Source organism: Rosa rugosa, chromosome 1 (genome assembly GCF_958449725.1).
Source record: "Rosa rugosa chromosome 1, drRosRugo1.1, whole genome shotgun sequence".
In the NCBI taxonomy this organism is placed as follows: domain Eukaryota; kingdom Viridiplantae; phylum Streptophyta; class Magnoliopsida; order Rosales; family Rosaceae; genus Rosa; species Rosa rugosa.
This window is the reverse complement of record NC_084820.1, coordinates 40,872,640-40,892,454: the sequence shown is the minus strand read 5'-3', so window position 1 is coordinate 40,892,454 and position 19,815 is coordinate 40,872,640. Positions and strand designations below refer to the sequence as shown.

At 38.4% G+C, this 19,815-nt stretch overlaps 2 protein-coding genes across 2 annotated transcripts; one reads left to right on the top strand and one right to left on the bottom strand.

Annotated features, from left to right (window-relative positions):
- Positions 1–722: 722 nt before the first annotated feature.
- LOC133746166 (uncharacterized) lies at positions 723–1,646 on the bottom strand. The gene has a single exon (XM_062174328.1). The coding sequence runs from the start codon at positions 1,606–1,608 to the stop codon at positions 874–876; it is 735 nt and encodes a 244-aa protein (XP_062030312.1). The 5' UTR covers positions 1,609–1,646; the 3' UTR covers positions 723–873.
- A 2,215-nt stretch (positions 1,647–3,861) lies between these two features.
- LOC133724914 (T-complex protein 1 subunit theta) lies at positions 3,862–10,723 on the top strand. Its single transcript, XM_062151829.1, has 13 exons — positions 3,862–4,099; positions 4,191–4,453; positions 4,539–4,685; positions 4,833–4,994; positions 5,329–5,406; positions 7,357–7,490; positions 7,643–7,715; positions 7,792–7,869; positions 7,974–8,096; positions 8,252–8,346; positions 8,937–9,146; positions 9,829–9,886; positions 10,399–10,723. Exons 1-13 carry the CDS (start codon positions 3,964–3,966, stop codon positions 10,465–10,467), a joined length of 1,626 nt encoding a protein of 541 aa, XP_062007813.1. The 5' UTR covers positions 3,862–3,963; the 3' UTR covers positions 10,468–10,723.
- The last annotated feature ends 9,092 nt before the right edge of the window (positions 10,724–19,815 follow it).

Below are 19,815 nucleotides of genomic sequence, written 5' to 3'. Positions count from 1 at the left end.
ATAAGTATCTAAATATCTAATGGTTGATTTATGGAAATGTGATTGAAAAGTAGGTCTAGTCTACAGCTTTAGTTGGTAATAATTATAAAAGAAATAATCATGTTAAAGGCAAGTATCCAGTGTCCTTACCTCAAGTCATTCGATGTAGGGGTGGCCAAACGAAACCGAAAACCGAAAAAAACCGCACCGAAAACCGAACCATAGCCGAAAAAAACCGAACCGAAAAAAACCGAACAGAAACAAAAAAACCGAGCTGAACCGATTATGTTCGGTTCGGTTTTCGGTTTCGGCTAGGTGAAAACCGAACCGAACCGAAATATTGTGAAATTTTATGACCACGGTTTACCAATCCGATCGGGTTCGAAACTATTGTGAAATTTGCTAAATTTTTTACCACACGCATAATTTATTGTAATCATCGCATCCAACGGTCAGTTTTTTTATTTTCTTTGAATTTATAGAGGTTTCTCTTTGGAGTGTATGATATATAAATATAGGTTTATAAGAGTAACTAGGGCTGGGCGTCCGGACCCGAAAGACCGAGAACCCGACCCGAACCGAGGAAAAAAACCCGATTCGGTTCTGTTTTCGTATAGAAATTTTCGGTTCGGTCCGAAGCCCGACCCGAATACATATTTTCGGTTCGGTCTCGGTCTTCATTTTTTCAGGGCCCGAAAGCCCGAACCGAACCGAATACTGTAGCAGTTGCCACATGTCGCTCCATAATTGGGTGTTATAATAATATGTTAAATATTAAATAATAAAAGATAAACAACCTAAAAGTCTAAAATACTCACACGAGTCACACCAGTCGTCTAAATCAACCTAGCCTCCCTCACTCCCTCAGTCCCTCTCTCGATGGTATCGACGATCTCAGCCCCAAAATATCAAAATCTGAAAACCCAGATTTGCAGCTGAAATGTACAAGCACAAGCCGATTTCCCATACCTCCTCTGAACCCCCATTCCCATTCCCACCACCACCGCCCCAAACCTCCCCACCATCTCCGCCCTCCGAATTCTCCATCCCCTCCATCTTCTGCACCGTCACAATGAGCTCCCCGTCGACAAAAACCGCCCTGGCCAGCTCCGTCCGGGTCGACTCCGGCAGGCGGAACCTCCACATGTCCAGCTCCAGCTCGTCCAACGTCAGCTCCGCCACGGACCCTCTTTCCCTGACGACAATCTTGGTCACCCCGGGGTGGATTTTGACGGTGTGGGTCCTGACGTCGTGGCCGAAGCTCTCGGTTTCGACGACGAAGTGGAAGCAGTCGGGGTTCTCCTCGATGAGGACGTCGGCGTCGGAGCGGAAAGGGAGCTCGAGGACGCAGCTGAAGACATGGGGGAGGCGGCGGAGCTTCTTGTGGGTGAGACCGAGGAGGGCCTGGGCTTCAGAGAGTGGGCTTCTTGAATGGTACTGGATGGAGATGTTGCGCCTCTTGGGGATTGGATGGACCTTCATGGCTTCAATGGGGAAGGAGGAGGAGAGAGCCAAGATTAATAGGAGAAAAAACAAAGATGCCCTGTGGGTGAAAAGTGAAGGCCAATCTTGGGTGGGAATCAAAATTCTGATTGGGTTGTGGTTGTTTTTATGAAAAGGAAGAATCATAAAGGATTGGTGGTGGGAGAAATTGAATGAAATTCTTGTTCCCCTGCTGGGTGTGAAAGGAGAGATTGTTTTTAATGTAGATTTGATCTGCAGCCGAAAAAGCCCGAAAAAGCCCGAAAACCGAACCGGCCCGAATGGGTTCGGTTTCTGTCGGTTTTCAGTTTACAAAAAGACCGAACCGGCCCGAACCGACAGTTTCGGGTTCGGTCTCGGTCTCACTAATTTTCGGGCCCGGCCCGACCCGAGCCCAGCCCTAAGAGTAACTAAGTTTGACCTAGTTGATCGAATTCGAAACGATAACCAAATTGGCCAAATTTTTTACAACCACCATAAAACATTACAATCTCTCCATCGAGTGGTTGGTTTCTCCAAATTCATTTTTCTCTTCATGGTTGCTTTAGAATGAACCTCAATAATTTAAATACAATATATAAGTCATACTACTTTAGGAGACAAATTGGTATAGGCCAATGTATTGGTAATTAAAATTGAAATTTTTATCTTATGTCAACGCACATCCATCAATGAAATATTTACAAACATGATGTAAAAAAATAAGCACGTTTCGCGGTCGTCACTTCATTGGTCAACCAAGAAAACATACAAGTGACTACGGTTGACCAATCCGATCGGGTTCGAAACTATTGTGAAATTTGCTAAATTTTTAACCACACGCATAATTTATTGTAATAATCGCATCCAACGGTCGGTTTTTTTATTTTCTTTGAATTTATAGAGGTTTCTCTTTGGAGTGTATGATATATAAATATAGGTTTATAAGAGTAACTAAGTTTGACCTAGTTGATCGAATTCGAAACGAGAACCAAATTGGCCGGATTTTTTACAACCACCATAAAACATTACAATCTCTCCATCGAGTGGTTGGTTTCTCCAAATTCATTTTTCTCTTCATGGTTGCTTTAGAATGAACCTCAATAATTTAAATACAATATATAAGTCATACTACTTTAGAAGACAAATTGGTATAGGCCAATGTATTGGTAATTAAAATTGAAATTTTTATCTTATGTCAACACACATCCATCAATGAAATATTTACAAACATGATGTAAAAAAATAAGCACGTTTCGCGGTCGTCACTTCATTGGTCAACCAAGAAAACATACAAGTGACTACGGTTGACCAATCCGATCGGGTTCGAAACTATTGTGAAATTTGCTAAATTTTTAACCACACGCATAATTTATTGTAATAATCGCATCCAACGGTCGGTTTTTTTATTTTCTTTGAATTTATAGAGGTTTCTCTTTGGAGTGTATGATATATAAATATAGGTTTATAAGAGTAACTAAGTTTGACCTAGTTGATCGAATTCGAAACAAGAACCAAAGCCATTAAACCAACCATTTCATATAATGAAGCTTTGAAATTTGATTATGAACTACGAAGCAAGATTATTGTCTTGCCAAAAAACAAAAACAAAAAATTGTTTTATTGAAAAAAAAAAAAACTGTTTTATAGAAAGAAAAAAAAAACAGAAAAAAACCGAACCGAACCGAACCGAACCAAAAAAATACACAAACCGAACCGAACCGAACCGAAAAATACACAAACCGAACCGAACCGAACCGACAATTCGGTTCGGTTTTCGGTTTCGGCCTAAAACCGAACCGATCGGAACCGATCCCACCCCTAATTCGATGGTCTCCTCCTCCTATCGGATTTGTCAAGCTTAATTTTGATGGCTCAGTGATCAATAATAAGAAAGCTGCTACTGGTTCTGGCATAAGAGATCCTGAAGGTTCCCCCTTGTTTGATGGTGCTCGAGTTGTTGGTTACTATTTTGTTTCTATTGCTGAAGGCAGTGCAGTGCAGTCCGAGATGGTCTCTACCATGCCCTTATTTTTAATTGTCGGAGTATTATTGTTGAAGGCAACTTGAAGCTAATTATTGACGCTATTAACAAGAAATGGCTCCTTCCTTGGCGTCTTCCTACTCTTATCAAGGACATCTTCAATCTTGCAAGCAAGTTTAATGAAGTATCTTTCTCGTGAAGCCAATTATGTAGCCGACGCTATTGTTAATTTGGGCCACAGTTCGGATACTCCTATTGCCTGGTCTAAGAAGCTGCCGCTCTCAACTCTCTCTACTTTTAATTTCGATAATTTTAATTTTTGTTGTATTCAGAGTTTCAAGTTGTAATTTTATTTTCATTTAAAAAAAAAAAACGTTTTTACTGTTTTGCTTTTAGAAATGTGGCCTAGTATAAAAGCGTCACCCCGAGCAATCTGGGACAAAAACAGATCACCTTCTTCAGTCACAGAGGTTTAGGGCAGCCATTTCTAGGGTTAGGGTTTTGCCGAGAAAAGCAAGAAGAAGAAGAAGGATCTCACAATGTCGCAGTACGGAATACAATCAATGCTGAAGGAGGGGCACAAGCACCTCTCCGGTTTGGACGAAGCGGTGGTCAAGAACATCGAGGCCTGCAAGCAACTCTCCACCATCATTCGCACTTCTCTCGGTCCCAACGGTACTCCTCTCTCAAACTCCACACTCTCTCTCTCATAGATCAACCGCGAATACTAGTCTTACTGCTTTCTCTCCGGTTTCTATGTCCTCAGGCATGAATAAGATGGTAATCAATCACTTGGACAAGCTCTTTGTCACGAATGACGGTGCCACCATTGTGAATGAACTCGAGGTTCAGCACCCTGCGGCCAAGCTTTTGGTTCTGGCAGGGAAGGCTCAACAGGAGGAGATTGGCGATGGTGCTAATCTCACCATTTCGTTCGCTGGAGAGCTGCTTTCGCATGCCGAGGAGCTTATCAGGATGGGCTTGCATCCCAGTGAGATCATTAGCGGATACACGAAAGCAATTAAGAAGGTTTGTTGATGCCCTTTGTGACTAGTTTGATTGATTAGAGTTATTGTGGACTGGTTTTTGATTTGTGTGTTTTGGAACATTTCAGACAATTGAAATCTTGGAAGAACTGGTTGAGGAAGGTTCTGAGACTATGGACGTGCGTGATAAAGAACAAGTGGTTAAAAGAATGAAAGCACCTGTTGCCAGCAAGCAGTTTGGACAAGAAGAGATTTTATCCTCACTTGTTGCCGATGTAAATATACCTTGCTACCTTTAGTTATTTTTGGTACCAATTTGTTGATATGGGAGTCGTTTGTTTGTTTATAAAGAAAGAAAATTGAAGAGCTTGTTGCTCTTTGTGAGCGGTTCTAAATGCAGCTTTTTGTTTCTTCCTTTGTAGGCATGTATACAAGTATGCCCCAAGAACCCAGCAAACTTTAATGTGGATAATGTACGTGTGGCAAAGTTCTTGGGAGGGGGTTTGCATAATTGTACTGTAGTTCGAGGTATGGCGTTAAAGACTGATGCTGTTGGCAGCATAAAGAAAATGCAGAAGGCCAAGGTTGGAACTCTTTTCTTTGTGTGCGTGTGTGTGTACAGTTCATCATTTTGTTTGTTGCTTAGTATGTGACCCATACCATTGAATCAAGTTTTGTATGATTGTCTATCATACTCTTTGGCAGATTTTCTCTTTATCTGATTACTCTGAGCTTTCCTTTTAGCACGATTTTATTAGTGTTTCACAGTTTTCTATTGACTTTCATTTAAAGGCACAATTTTTTGGTTCCTGTGAGCCTGATAACTAAATCGTGTTGGCATCTTTTATCAAATTGAAACCTGTAAGTGATAGAAGCAAGAACAATTTCTCAGCTTATCTCTTCTATTAACCTTTTCAGGTTGCTGTGTTTGCTGGTGGTGTTGATACCTCTGCAACTGAGACCAAGGGAACTGTCTTAATTCATACTGCCGAGCAGGTACTTTTAAAAGAGGAAGGTTCCTTCTGGATTGTAGTTATTTCTTAGAGAAGTCTTATGTTGTATATATTGCAGTTATTCCTTCTGGATTGCTGTTACTTCTATGTATACAATTTACTTAGTAGCAGTTTCTTAAGTACTTATTTCTATGTTTAACTAGTTAAAGTTTGCTTCATATTCATGTGATTCATACAGGCTTTATTTAATTATAGTTCATGGGCAGATGAATGCAAATTTCTGTAGTCTTCGAGAACTGTTTTGTGATCATTTTAAAACCTTGTTTGTCATTTGGTAGAGTACTGTACAATGTAGTGTTGCATTTCTTTAGATATCATACATTGTATACTGTTGTAGATTTTTGGTTGCTTGCCTTGTGGTGACTTTCAACCTCTTAATTTTAACTTTTACTACTCTCAATTCCTATTCATTTCTCATTTTAGGCAAAGTTTCATAAAGTATAGTTTCCATTCAATTTGTACCCTTTTTACGCAGCTGTCTTTGTTCTTTACTTTGCTCGTCTTCAGGTCTGTAGCTCTTGAGCTGATTGTGAGTCAAATGCATCCGAGTGTCTTGTAGTCCTGGAACAATGATTATTTTAGTTAGCTTTTTAAATTTTCCTTCCAAATTTGTCAAAGGAAGAGCAAATAACTTCGATGCTGTTTATGGTGGAAGTCTTGTTATGGACCCTAACCATAGTTTTTACATTTTAGCTCAACCCTGATATGAGAGTAAGTTTAATTCGAAATCAGGATGCCCACCACCTTACCAGATTGATTGGAACCTTCTGGTTAAAGATTAAGTTATAGTATGAATAAGGGTATGGTGAAATTGTGAGCCACATGGTTTGCTCTTATATGGTCTGGGTTTTTAAGCGGGTCTGAGGGATTTCTGGGTATCAAAAATGATTGAAATTATTGTTACATCTAGACCCATAGGACATGTGGATTTTTATCAGCTCTATACAGTTCATCATTTTGTTTGTTGGTTTTCACATGTCAATGGTGTTTTTGTACAGCTTATATACATAGATGCAAGTTATTCTATAGATACATCATATAGTAAATGGTCTTTGTATATAGTTAATGGATGCAAGTTATTCCATACAAAGCTTCTGTCGTTGGATCCTGCACGGTTTTTATATAATGTATCTATTTTTTCTTAAGTAACTTTCATGGTTATCGCAGGGTTTATGCTTTTGGTCATCGCTCTAGTTTGAGTCTTAGCTCCCTTGTTTTGCACGTTAAAGCCCTAAACTGGTAGTGTGACCATAATTCCGAAACCGTTCTACAGAACTTTTTGAACCCCAGTCTTGTTTAAGAAACGAACTCTTTAGCGTCTTATACACACGCATATATATATGGATCTACACCTAGGTATCAGAGTCTTTTTTTATTTTTTATTTTTTTAAGAAATGGTTCTGGGTTTTCATGGGTCTCAAGTTGTGATTAGAAGCACAACCATAGAAACTAACGAGCCTCCGTAGGTATAGGTACTGTTCATCTGTATATCATATACCTGCAGATCACAAGTCTGGTAATCATGTGTGCACGCAAGCTATAATAAACTCACTGGGAGTCTTGGTTATTAATTTCTTTATTATTCTATCTCAGGAAGTTGATTCTTGGTGAATGTGTTTGAATTTCATAATGCTTGAATTCTCAAATTTTTGTGTCATTATTATGACATGTGTTATTTTTAGGGGTTGATCTTTTGTTTTTCTAGGTATTAGCAGCATCAAATCTGATGTCTGTTTCTGCAGTCTTGGTCTATCAAAGTTATGTCTAGTAGTAGTATCTATTAATGTTTTGATATTCTTTTCTTGCTTGCTTGTATATAGGAAACTAGAAATTGCCTTTGCACATCTAGTTCAATTATTCGCAAAGTTTGTCATATGTGGTTTGTGTGATTAAAAATGGTCTTGTAACAAATGTTTTGTTGGTCATTTTATAGCTAGAAAATTATGCAAAAACAGAAGAAGCTAAAGTTGAGGAGCTCATCAAGGCAGTTGCAGATTCAGGTGCCAAAGTAATTGTTAGTGGAGCAGCAGTTGGAGAGATGGCATTACATTTCTGTGAGCGTTACAAGTAAGTGTCAATGTGAAGTTGAATATTTTTTCTTAAACTTTGTTCCATTCAAGAAGTCATATTTTCTTTGTACTGCCCATTTCACATTTCTTCAGACTTTAGAAATTTGTGAAAAATTTTATTGTTCTGAAATTGTGAGTTATTGGTTCCAGGCTCATGGTGCTGAAAATTAGTTCAAAATTTGAATTGAGACGATTTTGCCGTACAGTTGGTGCTGTTGCTATGGTAATTTTACAAGAATCTCTTTTTGTATCACAACCTTGGTGAATGCTTTTTAATTGACGTTTTCTTTTTGCAACAGTTGAAGCTTTGCCAGCCTAACCCAGATGATCTCGGATATGTTGACTCTGTCTCAGTTGAGGAAATTGCTGGTGTTAGGGTATGTTGAAAAGATGTTTCTTATGACAGTATTTTGTCTATCAGTTTTCGTAATCTTTGCTTAATTGTTATTCTCGTTAATATGATTGATGATTCATTGTGTAGGTTACTATTGTGAAGAATGAAGAAGGTGGTAACTCTGTTGCTACTGTGCTTCTTAGGGCAAGTACTGATAGCATATTAGATGACCTTGAAAGAGCAGTTGATGATGGGGTGAACACTTACAAGGTGATTTGATGTGGAATTATCTTTTCTATGTTCTTGGCTTGTTATGTTTGACATCTAAAATCATTTGGAGCCTATTCTTCTTTGCAATTCTTGGAAATGTATCTTTCGAAACCATTGAAACTGGTATGTGCTTTCTTAATGCATTTCATTGGCAGGCTATGTGCAGGGATAGCCGCATTGTTCCTGGAGCTGCAGCTACTGAAATTGAGTTAGCCAGGAGAGTCAAGGAGTTTTCTTTCAAAGAAACAGGGTGAATAGTCTCTTCTTTATTTTTTTTATTTTTATTTTAGTGATTAACACCAATGCAATTGGGCCAGTGTTAACTTGTGCCATTCCTAGTGTCCTAAAGGTTTCTGGTTAATCCTAGGATAAGTATCATTACAGTTGGGCAGAAATAATCAAAACTAATACATCTATACTGGTACAGAAATGGCCATATATTTGTGTCACAGAATGAAAACATACTTGTACAAGAAAATTTATTAAATGTGCAGTGGTGGCACAGTCCAATTAACTTGCTAGAACTTCAGTAATGTCCTAAAGAAGCAACATGCGAATTACAACCTAGAGAGAACATCAGCTTTAGTTCTGACTAAAATAAGAAGATAAGATAATATATCACGGGGTTTCTTGTTCAAAAATAGTGTAGTGGAGATATGCAATGCTAAATGGAATCATTTGTTCTTCTAGATTATACTACCTCCAGCATTGTCTTGGTAGAGACCTTCAAAGCATATAGTAGAATCTGGACGTGTCTTGATTTTGAATTTTTCGGTCGTCTCATAAAGTCTTGATTGAGTGGTAATGAAATAACCTACTAAAGCAACAATGAATTTGCAGATTGGATCAGTATGCTATAGCAAAATTTGCCCACAGTTTCGAGATGGTGCCAAAAACTCTTGCTGAAAATGCGGGGCTTAATTCAATGGAGATAATATCTTCCCTATATGCTGAACACGCAGCTGGGAAAACCAAAGTTGGCATTGACTTGGAGGGAGGCGTTTGCAAAGATGTATCAACTCTACAAGTTTGGGACCTTCATGTTACTAAGTAAGCTTTTCTGTAAAAAGTTTGTACTGTAACTGAAAGAATTTACTACTATTATGTTGATTATATCTGTGCTGCTTGATGGTTCTGACGAGTAAGTTTAGTAGATAATATGGTCTAGACTTCGTTTATATGACTTTTTTAGTTAAGATGCCCTTTTTTGGGGTTGCCTATTTGTTCCTGCTGCTTTTGTTGCATAAAATGTTTTATTTTAATCTATGATTTGGTGGAGTAATTCATCTTTGAGCCAAGTCATTCAGTCACCTATACATTTTGATAGATGTCTATAGCCGCCTATCCATTTTGAGAGTTCCATGTATCTTGTGTTTTCAATAACTGGTCAGTTTCTCGAGGATAATGGAATGACATAGCCAACCATTGTAAAATCACTGAGTTACTAAGGTGGATGGTTTCTCAATTAAGGATTGTCAACATGAGTGGCAATATGAAAGGATTTGTACTACTTTTGAATAAGTAAAGATTCACTGTGGGAACTGGTGAATAGTCACCTTGAAATATCTCAAATCATACCCATCAGGTCTTACTGAAATCTTTATAATTTATTGGTCACCTTTGGGAAGAAAAATACAAGATGCTGGGCTGTTTGTTTTATTTATTTATTTATTTTAATTTTAATTTTAATTTTTTTAAATTTTGGGTCTGATTCTTGGGCTGTTTGTTACAGGTTCTTTGCTCTCAAGTATGCTGCAGATGCTGCCTGCACTGTACTACGAGTAGATCAAGTAAGTAATTAGTAATTGGTTAATGCTTTCCTAATTTGGAGACTTTAAACTTTGCTGATATCTGTAACTGAATCATTTAGGCCTGAGGGGTACTGAAATACTAACTGCATCTGGTTTGAAATTACGTAGTTAAGGGAATAATTATTTTTGTAATGTAAGGAAATAAGGAGTAATGGAAATTCTCTAACTTTCAGAATAGGTTAGTTTTAGGAATGTACAATTGATAACAAGGCTTGAAAGGAAATACTATTTTATATGCTTTGCCAAGTATAAGTTCTGATTTGTCGATATCAATGTAGGGGTTAGCAATTCTGCACATTTTTATAAATGATAGAACAGCGATATGGCTTCTTAATGTATCCGTTGATAGAAACTTGGTTGGCAAAAAAAAGTTTACGAATCACGTAAAAGCGATGTTGATGATAAGCATCAACCAATTATTAATGATTATTAGTCTAACTGCAAGCATGTGTTATTGACTATCAATTTGTCACAATTTGTCTGTATTGCAGATTATAATGGCAAAACCAGCAGGTGGCCCAAGGAGGGGGGATCAGCCTGCAGGCATGGATGAGGACTAAAACTTTTTGTGTGACTATTAACAATCTCGCTTGTATTGCCCTAGTATTCTGCAGATATGAGAAGCATGTTTTAGAATTCAGTTTTGAAATTACTAGTTACAAATCCTGATCATCAGTTGAAGATCTACATATACAGAGAAATTGTAATCTGTATTGCATGGAATTCTTTAGGATATGACAGTTGGAAGGGGATGCGAAAAATGTTTGGGACAAATTTTTACTTAACTTTCCTGTGTCTAGTGAGCTTGATTTCTTATGGCTGGTAGTTCTTTTCAAGCCTTTTTCATTTGCGTTTGTTTGACAATACGTGAGTTTGTGAAAGGTGTATTGAATGCATCTCTTCTCTTCGGATGAGTTGAATGAATTAAGCTCCATGGTCTTTGAAAGAATTGAGTTTTCTCTCTGATGTTTCTTTGCTCAATCAATGTCATACAAGTCTCATATTCTCACACTAATCTATTAGAAATGCAGAAGACTACAACTCGTTAGGGCAGTAACAAGTAGCTTAGAATTTGTTCTGCGAAGTAGCTAGTGCAGCACCCTCATACGTTTATTGTTCACACAGCATGGCAGTGTCATCTACACAAAACAAATTCGCAGTAAAGAACTAAAGACTAGTGGTCAGTTAAAAGTAAGAATTAAAAATCAGTTTTACGGTAGGGGGTTAAAAATGATTGGCACTGACCAGATTCATCACAAGGGGCTAGTGACATTATTCAGATTTGGATGCTGCACAACTACGTTCCATTATTCAGTCATTTTGGTAGGAATTTCACTTGTACGATGTTGACCCTACCTAGAAGAAATTAGGCTCGTCACATTATTCAGATTTGGATGCAGCATCCATAGTTCCTAGTATTAATTTTTTTCATAGCTGATTGGACTAAAATGACCTTGGAAATAACTCTTGTAACGATCGAATAGACGGCGTCAACATCAAGTGAGTTAAGTGATAAAAGGTACATAAAGTGAGTAAATTAAAGTAATTTTTTACAATATTAATGAGTTAAATGTCAAATAAGTTAAAACTCGATAATCATTTGTATTTTTTTGCTGAAAATGTTAATATAGAAGCCATCTCAATCAAGAAACGCATTCCCACGCGAGCGCGATCAGTTTTTAAAGCCTGACATACGCGGTGGTGTATTTCATCATTCCTAGACCCACAAACCGCCCCCCATTTGATGTTTAAATCCTAGACCCACAAACCGTTTAAATCCTGGACCCACAAACCGCCCCCCATTTGATGCCTAATTAATCCTGACGCCTCTGCAAAAACTCATCATTTCTTCTTCCCCTCTGCACTTTCAGAAGTTAGAGAGTCTCTAACTCAAAAATGGAAAGCAGTGGAACTAAAATGCCCTCGCATTCCGACGGTTTACCCAAGGAGCAGGAGCACGCAATCATTGTCTCCGCCCTGAAACAGGTACTCCGCGGTGGCGTTAACACAAACAATGCACTCTCCCCGGCCCAGCTACCGCCGCCGCAGCTCCATCACTTCCTCTAACGGGGGGCACCGATCAAGTCTTGATACCATATTCGGCGGAGGTGGCAGCCAGGCGTTATGACACGGCGGCGATCGAATTCCGAGGAGAGAGAGCCGAGCTAAACTTCCCACTTAGCAGTGACACTGGTACTACTACTAGCATTGACTAAGCAAAGCATGGAGACTAGTGAGGTCAATCAACGCGAGTTCTGTGAAGTCAGCGAATCAGGAAGAGGGACAGAGTAGTGATGTTGAGTGGCGACGAGGTGGCTCGTTTCATCTGGGAATTGCTTAAAGATGACGACCGCGATGACGATGATTTAAGCACATGGGTCAACTCAAATGTGTTAAATGGAAACAAATTTGATTCATTAATAAAGAAATTGAGTAATTTCTTCTAGGTAGGGTCAACATCGTACTAGAGGAGTCAACAAGCCGTAGCCGTAGCGATTCATATTTATTAGTTAGAAGGGATTTAGGAAAAGACGTACTGCCGTTGGTTTTTCTCAGTTGAAAAAGAGGAAACACAAGCAAGCAGCAAGATCCAAGTAAGTTGAGAAATCTGGATATAATTAGTAAGAGATCTATATGAGTGTGTAGTCGATCTACTGTAAACAAAATTTAAGGAACATGTTCTTCCACCTCTGGGTTTTTGGCAACATTATCAACCTACACATACGTACACGTACCACATGCACTTTAATTGATAAAAACATAGAAGCACCAATTTTATTCTATGCACCGACGGTGCAAATGACCCAACACTTATAAGATGATCTCAACCCTTGATATTTATAATTAATATTTTTATTAATAACCTAAAAGTGTATTTAATATAATCTAACCATCCATTTATGTCGATGCAAGTGCACGTCGGTATACTGAATCCTCCCCCATTTTCCACAAGTATCAAAACAGAACCTTTTAAGACGAACGGGTAATTATTTGACCGAGGCTTATGACATTGCCAGGGGACATGGGGGACCAAATGACCAATATATTAGGGGACCAATGACCAAATAAGAGGAGGTACTGTCTTGTATGAAAATAAATAAGCTCAAAATATCTGAGAAAATAAAAGGGCCAAATTGTATTCTTGCTAGACATGTTTGGTTGATTTACAGATTTGGTCATGTGAAAGAATTTAACTGAGATGTTTACTTGTATCTACATGGGGACCAACTCTATACTTAATTTGATTGCCCACCCTAGCAAATTTGTTTCCATGTCAATTCTGCTGGTTGATGGTTTGACGAGGTCACGAGGGTGAAACAACTTATGAGTTGTCAAACGAGTTGTATAATATCTCAAATGCATTCAAACACTAGGTGTGCAACTCAATTTTTGATTCTCAGTTGGCTATGTATTAATATTTTTTCAAATTTTATATATTATTTCCGACAGCTATCGGCTTCATAGTTCATAGTATCCCTAGTTGTTTTCACTTTCATTTAATAACTCTTTTTTTTTTTTTGAAAAATAAAATAAAATATAAGTAAAGCTCAAAACTATTTCGATGTACACGAATTATAATATAAAAAAAATTCTACAATGCTCTATGTTACTTCATCATCTTAGACATGGGTGTCATCCTCAAGCTCTAATTTAACTTGTTACTTAGGCTCTATTCTTATTTTCTCACCAAAAATTTGTCACCATCAAACAATAATTTTTAAACACTTCTAGAACTAATGAAACTCATAAATCATGATGCATTTTTTTTAATGATTTTTAAAGTCAATAAACAAGAAAATTCATTTATAAAAAATCCTTTCGAGGTTTCAGTGTTCTATCAAGTGGAACACCTTTCAAAAATCATGCTCTAGGAATGATGAACTTATGGTATAGAAGACTTTAAAGAAAAAATAGTGTTAACAAGGTTTAACATGTTTCTGTATGTCATTACATTCCACGAGTATTGCACCATGACACCTACAATGTGTCAAACTACGCAAAGTCCCAATTGTCATGTTTCTTAATCTTACCATATATAGTAAAACATGATATTTACAATGTGTTCCAATTGGCAGAATACCGAAATCAGTAACGTTTTTTTTTAGGATTAAATACTGCTTACTCCCTATACTTATAGGGTTTCATCATTTCAGTCACTGACCTTCGAATTTCACCTCAAAAGTCATTGAACTCCCAATTTCCTCCCAATTGGTCCCTACCGTCAAGCATCCGTCAAAAACTCTGTTATCTTCCCCTAAAAAGTCTATTATACTCTCATTTACTTAAAAAAAAAATATATATTTCTCTTCCTCTCTTTTTTTTATTATTTTTTTCTTTTTACCTCTTCTTCTTCCGGCTCTCTCGCCTCCTTCTGTTCATCTCCTCATCAAGATGGTTCCAATCCACAGACCTTCAAGAGGTGAAATGAAAAAAAAGAAAAAAAAGAGAGAGAAAAAATAAATTAAAAAAAAACAAAGTAAGTGAGGGCATAATAGACATTTTCGGCAACTTTAACAGAAAATTTTGACGGCAGGGACCAATTGGGAGAAAATTGAGAGTTCAGGGACTTTTTAGGTGAAATTCGAAGGTCAGGGACTGAAACGATGAAATCATATAAGTATAGGGAGTAAACAGTATCTAATCCTTTTTTTTATTATGATTTTTCTATGTCGAAAGATAAGAAAATTCATACATAAAAGCTTGGTCAATATTTTGGTCTTCCACAAGTCCAAAATTTTAAAAATCATACTTCACTTTATGAATAATTGAATGCTAACCTCATGGCGCCTATGAATTTAAAAGGACACGCAAAATTTACAAGACGACCTCAATCACAATTAAAACTAAGAGAACAAGAAGCTTTTGAGGATGAATTCTCACACACATTGATTCAATATACAGAGGCATATTTATACAACCTTATACAACCCTAATTCTGGACTAACAAGGAAAGTAATCAAATCACAATTACAATCCCGATTCTGTACAATTAGTATAATTCTATTCCTAATAGTAATCCTAAAATATTTGTGACTCACAACACTCCCCCTCAAGTTGGAGCATACACATCTCGAATGCCCAACTTGTCAAGTGAGTCATGAAATACTTTGACTGACACACCCTTAGTCAGAACATCTGCTGATTGCTCCTCAGTTGGTACGAGTGGGAAGGCAATCAGGTTTGCATCCAACTTCTCCTTAATAAAGTGCCGGTCAACTTCCACATGCTTCGTACGATCATGCTGCACTGGGTTACGTGAAATCTCAATAGCTGCCTTGTTATCACAGAACAACTCCATAGCTCTTTTTGGCTTGAACCCTAAATCACGCAATAAATTACGTAACCATAACAACTCACATACTCCATGTGCCATACCTCTATACTCGGCTTCAGCACTCGACCTTGCCACCACCTTTTGTTTTTTACTCTTCCAAGTGACAAGGTTCCCTCCAACAAATGTAAAGTAACCCGAGGTCATTCTCCTATCAGTAATACAACCAGCCCAATCAGCATCAGTATAACCACTGACCTCCAGGCAATGATGTTTTGAGAACATATGGCCTTTCCCAGGAGCTCTCTTTAGATACCGCAGGATTCGCACGACTGCATCCATATGGTCTTCGCTAAGGTTATGCATGAACTGGCTCACCACACTCACTGCATACGCCAAATAAGGGCTAGCTAGTGTGACCCAACTAGATTAATCTTCCCACTAACCTTTGATACCTCGCCGTATCAGTCGGGACTTGGTCAGGGTACTCCGCTAACCAATGATTCTGTTCAATTGGTGTATCAGCTGGCCTGCAATCTAACATGCCCGTTTCTGACAGCAAATCTAGAACATATTTTCTTTGGCACAAGAAGATGCTGCTACTGCCCCTGGTTACCTCTATCCCAAGGAAGTATCTCAAGTCATCAAGGTCTTTCATCTCAAACTCTGAAGCTAACTGTTGCTGCAACCTCCTAATTTCCTCTCAATCATCACCTGTGATCACCATATCATCAACATAGATGATTAACGCCGTTACTTTACCCTTCTGATGCTTAAGGAAGATAGTATGATCCGAATTGCTTTGTTTGTAACCAAACCGCTTCATTGTCTGAGTAAAGCGCCCAAACCATGCACGGGGGGATTGCTTTAGCAGTCTCATACCCGGGAGGTAGACTCATATACACTTCTTCAGCCAAATCTCCATGTAGAAAAACATTTTTCACATCAAGTTGGTTGAGAGGCCAATCCAGATTAGCCGCTAAAGAGAGAAGCACTTTGATAGTATTGATCTTGGCTACAAGTGCAAACGTCTCATCATAGTCTACACCATACGTTTGTGTAAACCCTTTTGCTACCAATCTCGCTTTATATCTACTAACTGAGCCATCTGAATCATGTTTAATTGTGTAGACCCATTTACATCCAACTGGCCTTTTCCCTTTAGGTAACACCATCAATTTCCAAGTGTTATTCTTCTGTAGAGCTTCGATCTCTTCTTCCATCGCTTTTGACCACTTTGGATCTCTTAGAGCATCTTGCACTTTGTTAGGAATAGATACAGAGGAAATCTGATGCACAAACGACTCATATGACTTGGATAACCTATGTGTAGATACATAATTGGCAACCGGATACCTAGACTTAGCTTTAAGACTAGGTTCATATTTCTTTGGTGGTTTACCACGAGTAGAACAAGAAGGTAAAATAGACAAATTGGGTTCAGGTATTACCTCATGTGGACCTTCAGAATCTTGGAGAGTTTGGCTCGAGGGAAGAGATGAAGAAGAGGGAGAAGTTTCCAGCGATCTTGCATCTCCACCAATTTCTATTTTGTTTTCTTCTCTGTCTCTTTCTTCTGTTTATTTTTCTTCTTTTGTCTTTTTCTTCTCTTTCTTTTTCTTCAGTTGTGTTCCTTTCTTTTTCTTCTCTTTCTCTTTCTTTTTTGTCTTCTCTTTCTTTTTCTTCTTTTCCTCCAGTCACGTCACCTTCTTTGTCTTCTCTTTTTTTTTTTTTCCCTTTTCCTTCAGTTGCGTCACCTTCTTTGTCTTTTTCTCCTTTTTCTTCAGTTCCATCACCTTCAGTTGCGTCTCTTTCTTTTTCTTCTGTCTCTTTTCCATCTTTGTCCTTTAATATGCCACTGCCACTGACCATCTCTTCAAAATAACCATATTGCTCCCCCTGAAGAGAAGGGTGAGTGGGAGAAAAATAGCAGGCGTCCTCGAAAAATGTGACATCCATCGTCACATAGAACTTTTGGTAGGAGGATGAAAACACTTATACCCCTTCTGATGGGTCCCAAACCCAACAAAAACACACTTCAAGGCACGAGGTTCTAACTTCGAGCGTTGGTTCTTAGGAATATGAACAAAGGATATGCACCCGAAGACTCGAGCAGGAAGATTATGGAAAGAAGGAAGAGATACATGGGACGAGAGGACCTCAAGTGGAATATGATTTTGGAGAACACTAGACGACATCCTATTGATAAGATGAGAGGCAGTGAGAACTGCTTCTCCCCATAAATACTTAGGCATATTTGCACTAAAGAGAATCGAACGAGCAACTTCAAGAAGGTGGCGATTCTTACGTTCAGAAATACCATTATGTTCTGGGGTTTGAGGACATGTGGTTTGATGTATAATACCCTGTGTACAAAGATATATTCCTAGAACTCATTGCTCATATATTCCCCCCCATTGTCAGACTGAAAGAGTTTGATCTGACCATTGTACTGTGTATGAATCATATTTTGAAATTTTTTAAAAGCTGGAAGCACAACATCCTTGGACTTCAGTAAAGCACTCCAAGAAACACGAGTACAATCGTCAATAAAAGACACAAAGTAACGCATACCAGAAGGAGTAGGATCCCGTGAGGGTCCCCATAAATCAGAATGAATCAATTCAAAAGGTACAAGACTTTTATTTGAAATACTCAAAGGGTATGTAACTCGATGGCTTTTGGCCAGAACGCAAGTTTCACACTTAAAGATAACTCTGAAATGCCCAAAAACAAAGAGAGCATAGACTTTCTCATATTACTAAAGGAATGATGACCAAGACGACGATGCTACAACCACACTTCATTCAATTGCTGCTCAGAACTCAAAATCAAAGCTACTGGGGCCTTCTTCCCTGGTGTTATCCCCGCATACATCTGATCCAGATGAAACAATCTCCCCCTCAAATCTCCTCGGCCAATTATCTCCCTTGACTGAAGATCCTGAAAAACCACAAACATGGGAAAAAAGGTCACAGAGCACTGAGATTCAGTATTTAATTGAGGAACAGAGATTAAGTGATGTGACAAATCAGGAACATATAACACATTCCTAAGCTCTAAGTTTGGTGTGACTCTAACAGTTCCTATTCCTAATACGGGAAAGGCTTCACCATTAGCATTAGTAACTTTGGACACTGGTGGGATTGAGAGAGAGGTAAAGAATGATTTATTGTAAGTCATATGATCAAATGCACCAGAATCAATAATACAAGTATCTTCCCCAACAAAGTCAGAGACAAATAAAGCCTTACCAAACTTACCTCTTCCAACAAAAGAGACTGAAGCATTACCCGACTTTTGATCCTTTTCCTCCATACCCTGGTAGTCTGGGTTCTGAATTAAATTTGCAGCACTGGTATGGCCTTGTTGGTTAGCTCCCGATATTCCAGGTATTTTGTTGATTCGGATACTCATTCAATCGATGAGACTTAGTGTTCCAATGCCCATAATTCTTGCAGAAAGTACAGTACGGCCGTGTTCCTCATTGAGAACTTGGTTGTGGTCGAAGTTGTTGAGGTGATGGTACATATTTTGTCAGTGAAGGCTTGGTTTGGACAGTGAGACTTGATAACTCCGAATGGATTGCTTTGGTGCTACCAAGTTGAGTCTCATCTTTGCGTATATATGCAAAGGTATCCTCAAGAGTAGGTGGAGTTCCACGTCTGAGCAACTTACCCTTTGCACTAGCATGCTTGTCGTCGAGACCATGAAGGAAGATATGGAGCCTCATTAGATCATACTCTTCATTATGTAACTTGATGTCATCAGCATTCTTCATCTTGTTGGGAAGCCTTTGATCAATTTCCAGCCATAAGCCTTTGAGGGAAGCATAGTATACTGCCACAGGCCGCCCATCTTGAGTCATCATGAACGCCTTGGTATGGAGCTCATGTATTTGTGCAAAATCTGAGTCATTCAGATACAATTGCTTCAGAGTACTCCAAATTTCTGTTGCAGTTTCACACCCAATGATTAATTGTACTACCTCATCCGTCATGGCCTTGTAAAGCACAGACATCACGACACCATTGTGAGTTTCCCACTTTGCATATCCTACATCTTCTTCATCCGGTGTCTTAATCAATCCATTCACATATGCCATCTTGTCCAGACCGCAAAGATGAGCAGTCATCATCTTCTTCCAAGTACGATAATTTGTGCCATATATTTAGCTTGGCACCCCCAAATCCCCCTCCTGAAATTCTTGATTCATAGATACCTCCACCTTATGCACATCAGAAATCACAATCTGCTTGGAACTTTCTTCTCCACCCATGATACTTGAACTGCAACAATCTTCTCCCTTTACACTGCGGAAGCAACGAACAATAAACCAAGACCAAAAATCCGAGATCGGATTCTTGGCTCTGATACCAAGTTGAAACTAAGAGAACAAAAAGCTTTAGAGAACAAGAAGCTAGATTTTGAGGATGAATTCTCACACACATTGATTCAATATACAGAGGCATATTTATACAACCTTATACAACCCCAATTCTGGATTAATAGGAAAGTAATCAAATCACAATTATAATCCCCATTCTATACAATTAGTATAATTCTATTCCTAATATTAATCCTAAAATATCTGTGACTCACAACAATCACCTCATGACTTGTCCAATCATGCCAA